Source organism: Phacochoerus africanus, chromosome 15 (assembly GCF_016906955.1).
Source record: "Phacochoerus africanus isolate WHEZ1 chromosome 15, ROS_Pafr_v1, whole genome shotgun sequence".
NCBI lineage: Eukaryota > Metazoa > Chordata > Mammalia > Artiodactyla > Suidae > Phacochoerus > Phacochoerus africanus.
The window spans coordinates 134,700,919-134,716,187 of record NC_062558.1 but is presented as its reverse complement, the minus strand read 5'-3'; the positions used below and the strand labels follow the sequence as shown (position 1 = coordinate 134,716,187).

Here is a 15,269-nt window from a genome sequence, read left to right as displayed (position 1 = left end):
GCAGGTTTCCCAGTAGAATGTACTCTAAAGCCTCCAGGGGCTGATGCGGAGAACTTGACAGTACTGTTAATTGATTAGCAGCATAACTCTTAATCGATTAGCATATCATAGAAGTTGGTCTCAATGAGCATAATGTTTAAGTAGATTTTCTTAAAGAATTGAAGGCGGTTCCCATGTTTAACGGGTCTTAAAGGAATTTTCATTTCGAAAGGCATCATTGAAATCATCATTTACTTTGTGTACATTCCTTCATTGGCCTAATCTTTGCAGACTTGGAACCAGAATCAAGAAACTTGAGGGTGTCTTTAAAAATCACCTGAGGTTTTAAGAACGTAAATCCATGCTGACTGGGTTTCTGTGCACTGTAGCGGTTTGGTCCAGGCAGGTAGGGCTGCTAATGGTTATTGAGTAAAGTTAATCTGCCCAGATTTTAGACTGCAGTTAGGAGGGGGAACCTTCTGGGTTTTTTCTCTTGCCCTCACTTCTGGGTGTTTGTTTTTGCTCCCACGTGGACAGATCTCAGCTACCTGGAGCTTCTTTCTAGGAAAAACCAAGAAAGTCCGAGTAGCTTTCCTTTGCAGGCCTCTTTGCCTTTCTGAAGTAAGATCAGTTCCCTAACCCCCAAACCTTCAGCCCTCCGCCACGCCTCCCATCTCAGGCTAATCAAACCTAGGCAGAGCTTTCTGTGGTTTGCATTATTCTTTTGTTCCCCAAGGCAGTGTTTTTTTCTTGTAAGGGCAGCAGTGCACCCTTCCTACGTGTGAAAAGACCTGAGTTTCCTCTTGACCTTTCTTTTTTTGCTTTTTAGGGCGGCTTCAGTGGCATGTGGCGGTTCCCAGGCTAGGGGTCCAATCAGAGCTACAGCTGCCGGCCTACAGCACAGCCACAGCAGCACGGGATCCGAGCCGAGTCTTCGATCTACACCACAGGTCGTGACAACGCCGGGTCCTTAACCTGCTGAGAGGAGGCCAGGGATGGAACCCGCGACCTCACGGTTCCTAGTTGGATTTGTTTCCGCTGCACCCCGACGAGAACTCCCCTTTTGACTTTTCTTGAGTGTGTTGGGGGTTACCTCTCAGGCTGAGTGGAGGGGAGTGAGGGGAGTCGCTCCTGTGAGTCAGGGGGCTGCATCCAGAGAAAGGCGCAGCGGTTCTCAGAGGCCTGCTGTTGGGCACCAAGTGCTTTCCTGCACGTTCTCCTCGGATCCTCTCAGCTACTTGGGAACAGAAGTACCACCGTCCCCGCTGTACAAATGTAGGGCCTCCCAGGCCACGGCCATCGTGCAAGTAGCTTCTAGAACTCTCTTCCCACCCACAACACCATGGTTGGAACAGTGTCACTCAAGGTGGGATCGTATGATAATACATCCATCTCTGATTTTTCTTTGCTGTGTGGACCTTTATTCGTGTGGGGTTAAACATTGATTAACCAGATGGTATCATCAATTGATGATAGCAATGCATTCAGCGGCCAGAACGTTCGTGACTGAGGAGTGGAGTCTGGTGTAAAGTGAAGCCAGAGATTGGCTTGTGTAGGTGTTCCTGGAGGAGCCCAGGGCCAGGGTGGATGGCGGGGTGCTGGCACGGACCCCAGCCCCAGACTGCTGCTCCCAGCTCAGCCCTGAGGAGGGCTTGTCCCTGTCACCAGGAAGAGGGCTGTATTAATTAAGTCCTCGCAAATAGCCTGCTCCCAAGGATGAACAAGGAAAATGCCACATCGCACACATTCTTGCTTCGAAGGAAATACTGGGGGGAGCAGATTGAGCCGTGATCGCGGCCGCGAAGTCCACACCAGGCTCCACCTGCTGGCCTCTCGAGTCTGAAGACTTGGGTGGGTGCCCCAGCTGGTCCAGGCCCCGCGGGAGGGCCGGCCACTGCCAATACCTCCCCAGCCCCCTCTCCTCCAAGGGCCAGTCACACAAGTCAGTTGCCTTTTAAAAAAGTAAATACTAGGACGCCGACCGTTTGTGTAAAGCTGATGCCTGATCTTTCCTTTGATTGCATAATCGAGATTCGACTTATCAGTTTTTCAGGAAGCCATCTAATTATACAAATTAAAATTCAAAGGAAAGCAAAAAGAATGATTATGCCTCACTCAGGGAGCTGGAGGAGGAGGGTGTGAAGCCAGCCCATCTTGCCTCGGATGATAATGCTGTCGTTTCTCATCTCCAAGTCACTTCACAAATATTAACTAATTAATTTCTCTCACCCCCAGATGCGGCGGCTAACGTGGGCTCTGTCTCCACACCGGAGCTGAGGAGGGGCTGCACTGCAGCCCGATGTTGGGGGTCTGAGCAGATGCAAACTGCTGGCCAAGCTCTGAGCTGGCCCCTGGGTCTCCGTCTCTGTCTCTCACAAACCGTCGGGCTCTGAGGTCGTGCTTCTCTGTCCGTCTGTCGAGTTGGCCAGTTAGGCCCCACCTTCTCCCTTTTGCGTGGTTGCCTTTCGTGAAGCCCAGCACAAGTGAAAGCAGAATTTGAGAAACCTGCCCCCTCCATCACCGTCCACCTGGCTCTCCCCCGCTGCCCGGCACCCTTGAGACTGCTCGTCCAGTAGGGGCCTTCCAGGTCTGCAAGGGTCTGGCATCTCCCGGTTTTTGCGTTAATTATGCATGTGATTTGAAATGGTGCTTTTTTTTTTTTTTTTTTTGGTTCCCCTAGCTCTTTAAAGAAAAATCACATAATCATTGTCATAAATCTTTAGGGTACTTCTTCAGCTTCGTTGCTGAGAAATTAGCCATTAATTTCCAGGAAGTCACCTACCTTTTCTTAGTCAGACTTGGTATTTCTGACCTTAGATGAAGTAACTCCCAGAATTTTGCATAATTGATGACCATGCATAGTAATCCTTATTGTTAACCCAGGAGCCTCACTTTTGTCTTTTGCCCCCTTCTCATTTGCTGGATAACCAAGGGAACTCGTATGTGTGTGTGTGTGTGTGTGTGTGTGTGTGCTCGCGTGTGCAGGCGTGCGGTAACTATCGTTGTTTGAGTATGACTAGCAATGGGTCGAAAGCAGTAGGACTTTGGGGTTACAGGTAATGGTTTGTGGCCTCAACTGATACATTGGGTGAACAGTTAATGCAGGTCAGAGCCTTCCAGAACACACAGCCCTGGCTTTCTCCACAAGCTAGGCACCTGCTCAGGTGGCATGTCGAGTTCCCTCTTGAGAGGCCCAATACCCCAACCCAGATGGGGGACCCTTCCTCACCCGCCTCACTTCTGCCTGAAACCCCACAGGTGTGGGACAGGCACAGGCAGCCTGGACACTGCCCGTGTCGATGCCAAGCATCCCTCTGGATGCAAGGAAGGCTCCAGAAGATGGCGCTGGGCAAACCTTGGTTAGGTGGTATGTGCCTCCTGCCCCCTTTCCGTGCAGTGGGGAAGGGGGCTGGTGTGCTGAGCAGTGGCCAGAGGGCAGGTTTGGAAGGTTCTGTGAACCGCCTTGGGAGAGTCTCCCTCTTAGCCACATCGGGTGTCCAGATGCCCCTGGGACACGCTCCCAGGGGGTCTGGGCTGGTCCCTGAGCCCACCTCTTGTGACTGTCTTTTGGGGTTCCCAGAAGTACAGGGCCGGACCACCTGGCTGTCGCTTGGTCTCTGTCACTGGAGTGCAGAATATTCCGACTCAGGCTGGTCAGTAAGTGGCGCTTACAGCCCCGCAGTCAGAAGCTGCAGTCAGAGCTCCAGAGGCAAACGCTTACGGCTTCCAGAAGCCAGGGACCGTCGTCCTGCGTGTCTTTGCTCGCTTCCTGTGTGGAGGCAGGTGGGAGAATGTTGAATGGACGTGGAGCAAATGGGGCTCCAGCGTTTCAGGAGGAGAGCAAGCCGCCCCTGCAGTCCCCTGTAGAAAGTGGCAGCCAGGCTGAATGACCTGTTGTCCCTGCCCCCAGGCTGCCCAGAGAGTAAGGATTCTTTTCTCCTCGTTTCAGGGTGCATAGTGGCGTAATGCCCGCAGACTCCTGCGAGGGCCCCTAAGTTCTTAGAGGACCGCTTTGCCTTTTGAATCAGAGAGGTGCAAAGTTCCATAAAGAATGGCCCTCGTGGATAAGCACAAAGTCAAGCGACAGCGATTGGACAGAATTTGTGAAGGTAAGAGCCAGCGTGGTTGGCGGTTTCGAACCAAAGGTGGACTCCTCGACCCTGTGCCCTAGCCAGGCTGCGTCCCAGCCCTCACCCTCCAGCCACAGGCCCCTCCGCCCCCAGCACCTCTGCCTGTGTCCTCGACGTGGTCAGCGGGCCTGATCTCCAAGGAGGCTGAGGTGGGGCCGGAAGGGCAGCTGGGAAGGGAGGAGGCCCTCAGGTCCATTTTTGTCCTGGGATCATTTTGCATATGAAAGACACGGCCTATGTGAACCATCTTTTTTCACTTCCTGAAGTTTCCAGACTTTATCTGTTTCGAATTAAAAGATTTACCGCCCCGAATTCTAAGATATTCCTGAAGCGTCCAGCATAGCCCCTCAGGATGTGTTCACATCCCTCGTATCTTTGAAAGTGTCTGGAAGCATTTTATTCATGAAAGGGAAAATAAACATAATTAAAATCTAATGGAAACACGGGGACAGAACTCTTTCATGTTGATTAAGCAGCATCCTCTCCTAGTTAGGGCTTGCGGGACATCCGGCACAAGCAGACCTGGGCTTTGCAGGAAGTGCTTTTTTGGTCGCTGCCACCAGGCTGGTTTGGCTCAGCGTGGTTTTTGCTGCAGGGTTTGTCACAGAAGTATTGGCAGGGAAGCTGCCAGGCAGGGTGGGCTCAGCAGCCCCCCTCCGGACTCCCAAATGCACTAGCATCCAGGATGGCTGGCTAACTTGGGCACAGGAATAGCCATCCTGTAAACTGGCCATGTGGAATTATCTGTCCCTTCAGTAGCTGTGGTTCAGACACATCTTCGTGGAGGCATCAAAGATGTGTGTTCTCCGGTGTGGCTGCGACCTACAACAGCTCTGCCGAAAGCATTTAAGAGCACCGGCTGTCCCTGTTCCCAGCTCCCCACATCCCTGGCATTCCCCTACCTGTCGGGAGGGGGTTTTTTTGTTTTGCTTTGTTTTGTTTTTTAAATGAAAACACTTTCACGCCTATAGAAAGGCAGTGGACACTGATGCTCCTTTCAACTATATTCACCCGCTGATAACATTCGTTATGTTTTTCTTTTTATAGTTAATAGCGATGGCGGGGCGTGTGTGAGAGAGGGAGAGGGAGAAAACGGATGGAGGATGGCTGTGTGGGGGTTTCTAGAACCATCTCAAAGAAGGCTGAAGATACGTGGCTTTACTGTATCCCACACGTCACCGTGGTCACCCCCAGGCCTCACTAGGGCATCATTGCACGTGGATGGCACAGTTCAGGTCTCCCCCACGCATTTGTTGGCTGCCACAACCAATCAGGGGCCGTGCGGCATTTAGTCGTCTTGTCTCTTTGGCCTCCTTAGTCTAAACGTCACTCCCTGCCCCCTTGGACTCTCAGAAGCACTGACGTAGTGACGAGCCTGAGCCAGCTGCTCTGTACAGTGTCCCAGTCTGCGTTCGCCTGATCAGGCATTTTTGAGATTTACTTGTGGAGGTCCCTTTGTGGCTCAGCAGTTAACGAACTCAGCTGGGATCCGTGAGGATGCGGGTTCGATCCCCGGCCTCAGTCGCTGGGTTGGGAGGAAGGTCCTGTGTTGCCGTGAGCTGTGGTGCAGGCCGGCAGCTGTAGCTCTGATTTGACCCTGAGAACTTCCATGTGCTGTGGGTGTGGCCCTAAAAATTGGGGGAGGGGGGGATTTACTTCTGACTTCCTGTTGAAAAGGTGCTTCCTTTTTGGTACTGAGTCCTCATTCCAGAAAGCCCTAGTGGATCAACTTTCCAGGGTTTGTATCAGGAATGTCTATGTGGTTGATTTCTTCTCCCACAACTCGCAGATTTATCTAGAAGGGACCATGTCGGGGACAAGAATGGGACTGAAGCGCCGGTGACATGGTCTCTTTTTTTTTTTTTTTGGCACCTTTTCTCTCCTCGTCCAGCAGAACGGTTGACAGTCCTTTTGGACTCTCTCTTCCAGGCGTGGTTCCCCATCCCCAACCTATTTTTATAACCAAAATCCCAGCATCTCCTCTGTCCACGAACGGTGTTCCTGCGACAGTTAGTTGCACTTGGTTTTGTTTTTTGTTTTTTTTTTAACCTGTAATCCCAAAGATTCATGTGGTGTCCCTTGAAGTATAACCACAACTGTGCCACCGTGCTTCCTGGGTGCTCCTTGCATTGATTAGCCTGTTTAGCACCTTTAGAGATCGGGGCAGGTGGTGCCTATTTCCGAGGTGCTCCCAGCAAGGGGCAGCTGGTGATTGGCACTGGGCAGCCATGCACGCTGCTCTTCTCTGGCCATTCCCTCAAATTGGCTCCATGGATTCCAGTATTTCTTCCTCCTGAAAGCCTCCCCCACTTCTGTTCCCGTGGCATGGGAGTCTCACCAGTCTCTCTACAAACCTGCACTAAGTGTTCTTGAATGTTCTGCTCAGAAATATAGCGAGCCCAGGGAACAATATTCTCTGTCCCCCCGCCCACACACCCACCCCAGGGATTTCCTGTATCCGTCATTGATTTTGTATTTCACAATTAAAAGCGTGATGCCACCCTGCTCTGCTCTGGGCTCTAGGAGATGTGTCTTTTTGCTTTTGTTGTTTAGAAACACACTTTCCCTTTCAATTCTAACCTTCCACCAGCTGCCAACCCCCACAACCCCCCCCCCCCCCACAAATCCCTGGCTGGGGGATCCCAAGCAGACAGGCCTTCTGATGCCCCCCACGCCCCAGTGAACCCTCTTTCTCCAGGTGAGCCAGTCTGGTGGAATATGCACGTTATCCCTGCACAGGGACTACTTCCAGAATCCCTAGCTGCCTCCCAAGGCCAGTCCCTTCCTCCGTGAAACTTTCACTCAGGCCCCAGTGCCCTCGTGGCGTGTTCCATCCATCTCCATGAGCTCAGACTCTGCAGCTTCGCCCCTGCCAAGGGGATGGTTCTACCTAAGGTTGAGCAAAGCAAGGTGTGTTGCTTTGCTTCTCACCACCCAAAGTCTTTGGCATGTGAGCTAAGATCTAATAGGATAATGGTCTTTGAAGCTGACTCTAAAGGTAGTTTTTTGTTTGTTAGTTTGTTTTAAGGAATTCTTCTGTTCTGATATTTGTATTTTGTTCTCTGCTCTTTCTTGATACCTATTATCAAAGAATCCTTGAATGCTGTTGTGTAAGGATTTTGTGGAGCGGGGTCTGCTAACCGGCTGGTCAGATGAGGTTGCCATCTCTTCTTTTTGCTGTCTGGTGTAGGTCTTGTTGTCCCCTCTGTTTAGTTTGCTGGCATGATGGGCATTTTGCATTTGTGACGTGCACCAGTCATGATATGCAACTGTGCTGTGGCGGAGCTGGTTGGATCTTCCCCGAGTATTTGTTGGCCAGAGAAGAGGGCTTGCGATCTACTCATCATTGCAAAAGGAACCTAGAAAAGCACTTCCTAGAGCTTTCTTTGGGTTTGTTGAAGTGTAATATCCCACAACAGCCTTGCTGATGACTTTTCTGCTAGAACAGCTTATGGTGGGTTATGGTGGAATAAATCACGAAACACCGTCCTTTCCTGTGGCTATTGAAAATGTGATTTGGAAAAAAGGAGATATTTCATTTGACTTCCTTTTGTTTGAATGTCTTATTCTCATGGAAAAAAATGGTCCTGAGGATTTTATCGGCTGAGCTGCGTGATAAAGTCCGCTTCATAACATAACTCAGAAGAGGGCTTCTGCTTTCCTCCATAGGAAAAAGAGAAGCGATGGGAACCTTTTTAAAAATAAACAATCACATGTCAACATCCCTTACCTCTGGGGTGTTCTCACAAGCACAGGGAATAACAGGCGGTGAGAAAGATGGGCTGGTTGCTTGCATGGATGTAGGGGGAACAGAAGCTAACCCATGTCTGTTACACACAAAGATAGTTACACATCCTGGGAATCTTTATCCACCTCAACTTCATCCCCAAGGAAAAGAAGAAAATTCCCCGAGAAAATGCTGCCGGGATGAAGTGGGAGAAAACTTTGTCCCCAGTGTCATGCTGCTCTTCTTCTTCTTTTTTTTTTCTTTACTTTTTAGGGCCGCACCCACGGCATATGGAGGTTCCCAGGCTAGGGGTCGAATGGGAGCTGCAGCTGCCAGCCTACACCGCAGCCACAGCGATGCCGGATCCGAGCCGCATCTGGAACCTACACCACGGCTCTCGGCAACGCCGGATCCTTAACCCACTGAGCAAGGCCAGGGATCGAACCTGCGTCCTCATGGTTCCTAGTCGGATTCGTTTCCCCTGTGCCATGACGGGAACTCCATTCTGCTCTTCTTAGTGGGATCGCCTTGCCATTGTGAAAGTCCAGCTCAGTGGGACGATTCCCCCAAGAAGACTCCTGTCATGGTCCCAGAATGTTCAAGAGGTAGAGCTGTTGTCCAAGGGCTTCTAGCTTGTGGAAGTGGAGCCTCCAGGCCAGGCCAGCTGAGCTTCCTGCAGGGAGGATTGGCGGTTTGTCCTTGCCTGGCCCACACCCATCCGAGCTGAGGATTGCCCTCCCCGTGGGAAGGGCATGGTCTTTTTATTTGCATGCTTCTTGTTGTACCCATCTTTAAAAAGATGCATTATCGCGTCCCTACTTGTTTTGTTTCTTAAAGCGCTTGGGGCACCTTTTCGGCGGCTACGCTGGCCCTCTCTAGGCAGTCCGTGAGCATTTCTAATAAATGCCTTTAAATAGCCCCAAAACGTAGATCTGAAAATTGGGATTCATAATGTTGCTATACGTTATAATTATATGTTTGGATCAGGCAATTATGTACATTTCCAGTAATTCTGTGATTAGTGATAATTGCATTAGCTATGTAAATATACAATAGTCAACCAGACACAACTTAAAAACTCTGTGGGATAAATGAATATAATGAAACAACATTGTGCCCTCAGAGGATCAGGAAAGGGAGAGAGGTCACGTCGAAGCTTCGTAAGTAGTGTTTCGGAGGGTAGAAATTCATATTTTGCCTCATCAGGTCCTGATTTTAGGATCCATTTGGAGCAGCAGCCCCCCTCCCCACCCCCACCCCCAGCCCTCAGGGTACCAACCGTCCTCTAGGAATTGGGCTCCTGCCTTCCTCCCTTCTTTTCCTTCCTTCCTCCCTTCCCCAGGGCATATAGGAGGTCTGTGTATCCCCCAGGGATGGAATCCAAGCTGCAGCTGCAACCTAGGCTACTGCAGTCTGGTTCTTAACCCACCGGGCCACAGCGGGAACTCCAGATCCTCTGTTTCTCCGGCTGAGAGTCAGGTTCAATGTTGCATTATTTCCCGATGGCTTCTCATCTGTAAAATAGACGTAGACTACTCTTTGCACTCATCGGCTGTGGATGAGCTCTTGCTGAGGTGGCGGCTTTAAATCTGCGCATTGTTTGAAGCAGCCCATTAAGGCTGCTCTGTGTGCACCTTGGGTTTTGTGGGTGCTAGTCTGCGGCCAGGCGGGGGTGTCTCTCAGGCCCTGGGCTTTGTTTTATGGCTGCTGCTCCCTGACTCACCTCCTCCACGGTGCGTCACGCTCTCCCTGGGCTGGGGGCTCCCGTCTCTGTGGCGTTTGGGACCACCTTCCCAGAGCATCAGCCGCCTCCCTTCTTCCCAGCCTGCTTGGCCCTGGGTGCATTTGATTTTATCCCCTGCACCTTCAGAGGAGAGAGTGTTTGCTCCAGGGCTGAACCAGGGGGCCACCACACCCAGGCTGAGCCTCCTCATCAGAGTAGGTCTGAGGACAGCCAAGCGATCTGGCCTTGAAGGGCTGCGGGCCGAGGACAGAGCCCTGCCCAGACTCACAGGACGTCCCACACCGCTACGCCGCATCCGCAGTGTTTGGGGTGGTTGTGGGTTTGGGCTTCCTGGTGACTGTCCACACCTCCCTGTCCCCTTCCCCGTCCCTGCACACGGTCCGCGAGAACAAGGACGGGCTGTTGCCATCAAGTCCTGTTCCTTGTACGGAGAGTCATATCCTATAGGTCAGTTTTTACAACCCGTGTGTCAAAAAATGAGCATGTGATGAAGTTCCTCTTGTGGCTCAGTGGGTTAAGAACCCAATTGGTATCCATGAGGATGCAGGTTCGATCCCTGGCCTTGCTCAGTGGGTTAAAGAACTGGCGTTGCTGCAAATTGCAGTGTAGGTTGCAGACACGGCTCAGATCCTGCGTGGCTGTGGTGTAGGCCGGCAGCTGCAGCTCTGATTCGACCCCTAGCCTGGGAACCTCCATGTGCCTCGGGTGTGGCCCTTTTTAAAAAAGGAGGGGAAAAATAATGAGCACGGGGTGGATGGTGGGAGGGGGTTCCATCACCTTAAGAGAGCAAACCAAGGGCTGTCTGCAGATGGATGCACTCCCTGGATTTTCTTGGCGGTGGGTGTTTTCACCTTGACAGGTGGCAGATTTCTTTGGACTGAGGACAGAGGGATGGAGGGGGGTAGAGGAAGCTACCTGGAAGCAGGTTATTGGAGCTGGACGCTGGTGGGTAGAATGATTGGGGCACCCACCAAGGTCAGAGGAAGCCATTCATTCTGGCTGTTCTGACCGCAGTAGAAATGAGGGGGCCTGCGCCATGCCTGTTAGTTACAGGGAGGGCAGCAAGGTCACTGTCAAGGAGGCTGAGGTTTTGCAGGAAGTGCAGTTACTGGAGGAGTTTCAGGAGGAGAAGGAGGCAGTGTTCACCCAGCACCTGCCTGAGGCGGGCCCTTGTGTTGGCTGCTGTCAAGGGTCCAGCAAAGCCTTTCCAGGCCCCTCCGAGGCCCTGCATCTGAGCTGGGGTCACAGCTCCCACGTTCTGCTTCACCAACACTTTCAAAACACGCCACAAAAGAAACGTTTTAACCCCATAACAAGCCACAGCTCCCGTTAAGTTTTATAATCTAGTCAAGAAATTGAGTCAGGAGCGAGACCTCAGCCTTTGTTTTCAAGGGCTGACTCGAGTTAGAGGAGGGCCGGGACGCTTCACGGCGCAGCTGGTCTGGAAAGGGCTGGTTTGGTTGCCAGCTCGGTCTCGGGTATTCTCTGGATTGTGCTCGTGATTCAAAGCCTCCCGCATCCAGGGTCTCTGGTGCTGCGCATTGATCCTGGGACCACTGAAGGGCCTGGTTGGTTCCGCTTATTTTGTCTGTGTACTCGTATCACTTAGACGAGAGCTGACTCAGAGCCCTGCCAGGCCCTACCTGCTGTTTCACCACTGCCCTGGCACTTGTTTGCCCCTCTCTGATTTAGATTCGCCAAGTGATCTACACTAGTCATCTAAGAAGGGGCACTGGGGGACAGAGGGAAGAGAGCTACCTTAAAGGCAGAAAGCGGCTTCTAAACATAGATTCCAAAACACTCGACAGAAACAAAACCCAGCGCAGCCTGTACACATTTGAAAGTAGGAAGTGGGCTGTCAGAGCCCTATTTTTGGCTGTCTCTGCCGGAAAACAGTGTGTGACCCACTAACCTCAGCAACGTCCCCCAAGAGACGCTGCCTGTGGGAGGCAGAGGGCGAGGGTGCTGCAGTGGCTTCGTCCTGGGAAACAACCTCGCAGAGAAGCATCTGGGGAGGGGGGGTGGCAGTCTGTTTCCTCCTTTACTTTCAGAGCTGCCTTGGGTTCCTGGCTCCAGGGACTGGAGAACCAGGAGATGCCGAGCCCTGGGCTAGTTCTGGTCCAGCACAGGGAAGGCTGGCCAAGCACGGCTCCAGAGTCTTCTGAGAAGCCAGCCTCACTGCCAACCGGCAGAAGCAACATCACTCTCAGGGGACAGGCAGTTAGACCCAATGACCTTCATCTGAGTCAGCCTTTTTTTTTTTTTTTTTTGGTCTTTTTGCATTTTCTAGGACCACTCCCGCGGCATGTGGAGGTTCCCAGGCTAGGGGTCTAATCAGAGCTATAGCTGCCGGCCACAGCCACAGCAACTCAGGATCTGAGCCACGTCTGCGACCTACACCACAGCTCATGGCAATGCCAGATCCTTAAACCCACTGAGCAAGACCAGGGATCGAACCCTCAACCTCATGGTTCTTAGTCGGATTTGTTAACCGTTGAGCCATGACGGGAACTCTGAGTCAGCCTTTATAGCTGCTAATTCCAGCATAGACTTGCCTTTTTTGTTTGTTTGTTTTTAAGAAAACAGTGATGGGAGTTCCTGTCATGGCTCACTGGTTAACGAACCCGACTGGGAACCATGAGGTTTCGGGTTCACTTCCTGGCCTTGCTCAGTGGGTTAAGGATCCAGCATTGCCGTGAGCTGTGGTGTAGGTCACAGATACAGCTCGGATCCTGCGTGGCTGTGGCTGTGGCGTAGGCCGCCGGCTACAGCTCCGATTAGACCCCTAGCCTGGGAACCTCCACATGCTGTAGGTGCGGCCCTAGAAAGACAAAAAGAAAAAGAAAAACAGTGATGATTAGACTCCAGAGCAGAGCATTACTTGTATTTCCTATTGTTCTCAAGCAATTTCCCAGGTTATTGCTGTGATCAAAATGTGCAGTGGTCTTGGCAGAGACCATGTTGGGAGATACACAGAAGGGGGGAGTGTGTGTGTGTGTGTGTGTGTGAGACTGGGTCACTTTGCTGAACAGAAATTGACGCAACACTGTTTATCAGCTATAAGTTTTAAAAAAATGAGTTACCATTGTGGCTCAGTGGAAATGAATCTGACGAGCATCCATGAGGATGCAGGTTTGATCCCTGGCCTCGCTCAGTGGCTTAAGGATCTGGCGTTGCCGTGAGCTGTGGTGTAGGTCGCAGACGTGGCTCGGATCCCGTGTGGCTGTGGCTGTAGCGCAGGGCGGCAGCTGCAGCTCCGATTGGACCCCTAGCCTGGGACCCTCCATATGCCGCAGGTGCGACCCTAAAAAAAAATGAATGAATAAAAGATGAAATGCTTGTGGTTTATTGACCTGCGGCGTGACCCGTGGACGGTCCTCTCCCTCCTTGCTGTCGTCCCCCGCTCCTCCGGAACCGTCTGGCTCATCGCAGGCGTCTTCAGGTCTTGACAGTTGTGACTTGATGCCTCATGTTGCACAGGGAATTCCAGAATTGGCTGTGTGGGGCGTGGTTTGTGAATAACCCCAAGGTTACCATTCAGATACCTGGTCTCCTTTATCTGGGGCTTCTTGTGTCCATGAGAGAACTTGGATTGTCTGTTTCTCAGTTTTCAGAAGATGGCTTTTTGCTTTATGCCATTTTCTGTAATGATCCTCTTTGCAGGATTAAAAAGTTAAGTCTGCGAGACGCGTTAATCTTTCAGAAGTGGGTCCCATCTCACTTTATTTAGTCAACACAAGATTTTCAGCAAATCGCCCTTTCCTCAAGACTGCTGTGTGCTTAAAAAAAAAAAAAAAAATTCGCCAGTGTTTAGGAAAGTGCAAGTCTATGTACAGGTGTTTTTACCTAAATAGAAAAACATCTGTCATAATATTTGGCGGATTGCAGGGCTGAGGCTGTGAGTTTGGGTGGCCTCCAAGCAGAACGGGTTGGAAATCGATGGGCAAGGACCTGGGCTTCCTCGTTGCCAACCGGAGGGTGACACCTCCCTGAAGCTGCCCGCTGCTGTCCTGTGCCTGGCACGATCCCTTTCTGCCCTTCCCCAGATCCTTTTCCTGGTTCCTTAGAAGCTCTGGGGTTCACACTCGCCTAGGTCGTTCTGCTTAAATGGAGAACTGAAAACCGGTTCTCCCGCCGCTGGTGAGGTACCAGCAGCCAGCCCGTGGCAAAAAGGTTCAGCACAGCCAGCTTCCGCTCGTCTCTGAAGGGACACAAACGGGGTGTCATAGCCTTAATGCCACACAGTGTTATGTTTCTTTATGACCAAAAGGAAGGAAAGGAAATGTCATATGGGATAATACTATAGGTCCCTTTGTGGCTCAGTGATTAATGAGCCCAACTAGGATCCACAAAGATGCAGGTTCGATCCCTGGTCTCCCTCAGTGGGTTAAGGATCTGGTGTTGCCTTGAGCTGAGGTGTAGGTCACAGGTGCAGCTTGGATCCCACGTTGCTGTGCCTGTGGTGTAGGTTGGCAGCTATAGCTTCGATTCGCCCCCTAGTCTGGGAGCCTCCATGTGCCTTGGGCACGGCCCTAAAAAGAAAAAAGAAAAAAAAAAAAGACGGTGTAATATTGACCCGTCAGGCCAGTGCCACCCCTCGGCTAAAGGCTGGAGACACCCTGACACCCTGACTGATGCGACCGCGCTGTACCGCCTTTTGAGGGCCTGGATCAGTCACCTGTTCAGCAGTTACTTTCTGATACTCACATGGTTAATTTTATGTGACATTGAATAGACAAGAATAGTAAGATTTATTAGATACTATATCTATATATAGTGCAATAGATACAGATATAATCACAGATACAGATATAATAGCGTCATAGAAATGAGTAGAATTACTTTGTTACAGAGGTTCCACTTTTCCAGCGCCTGCAGGGCTGTTAACCCCAGGTGGGCGCAGGGACTTCTAGAAAGTGTTGGCTTCAGCCTTTGGCCTGGGTCTTGTGTACTGTGTGGCTCTGGGCAGGGCCCCCACCCTCACCATCCCCAGCCTCTGGGATGTACCATAATCATACCTGTCTGTAGGGTCATTTATGGGCAAAACACCCAGCATGGGCCCCTGTGCAGACATGGAACAGCTTGTCGAAGCCCTCTAATGAGGATCCTGGGGGAACATTCTGATCTGTTTCTGGTCGCCTTGAAGGGTCCCCCTACCGGCCCAGCCAGCCCTGTTCCCTGACCGGAAGTGCAACGAGGGAGGTCGCATTGGTGGCAGCAGTGGGGTCACCTCCCCACGGGAGCCCTGAAAGGCCCCTCTTGGCCAAAAGAACCAGGACTGGGAGAAGAGTGCTTTCAAGCGGGCCTGGGCTGGGGCTGCTGGAGGTCGTTGGATTGGGGTCTTGCCTTGTTGGAAAGTCCGTCCTGCCTGAGAGATACACCAGGCTTGTTTCCACACCGTCCTGTGTCATCCTTCTCAGAAGGGCCCCCGGCGAACCCGCCCGTCTCTGTCCACCCTCTCCTCTCCGGAGCAGAGGAAGCTCTGCCCCAACGAGAAAACCTTGCGAAAGTGGGCCCGCCCAGCCGTGCCTGGAAACGATCTGCTCTGCGGTAACCAGATAGTGCTGTTTCCATTTAGTTTGGGGCTCTAAGGCTTTCCTGTCCTTTTTGATGTATCTTCTAAGTGAACACATCCTCAGGCTGTTGGTGAGACGTGTAAATACTGTCTTGTGTGTGGCCAAGCCCGTTG

The 15,269-nt window shown here is 51.6% G+C and overlaps 1 protein-coding gene across 4 annotated transcripts in view; it reads left to right on the top strand.

Moving 5' to 3' along the window:
- The window catches only part of CTBP2 (C-terminal binding protein 2), a 158,955-nt gene that overhangs the window by 107,815 nt on the left and 35,871 nt on the right, over nt 1–15,269 (top strand). For all 4 annotated transcript variants that reach the window (XM_047759497.1, XM_047759496.1, XM_047759498.1 and 1 more), the window contains one exon: nt 3,929–4,088. In XM_047759497.1, the coding sequence (XP_047615453.1) occupies nt 4,031–4,088 (58 nt within the window). In that variant the 5' untranslated portion in view covers nt 3,929–4,030. The remainder of the gene's footprint in view (nt 1–3,928; nt 4,089–15,269) is intronic.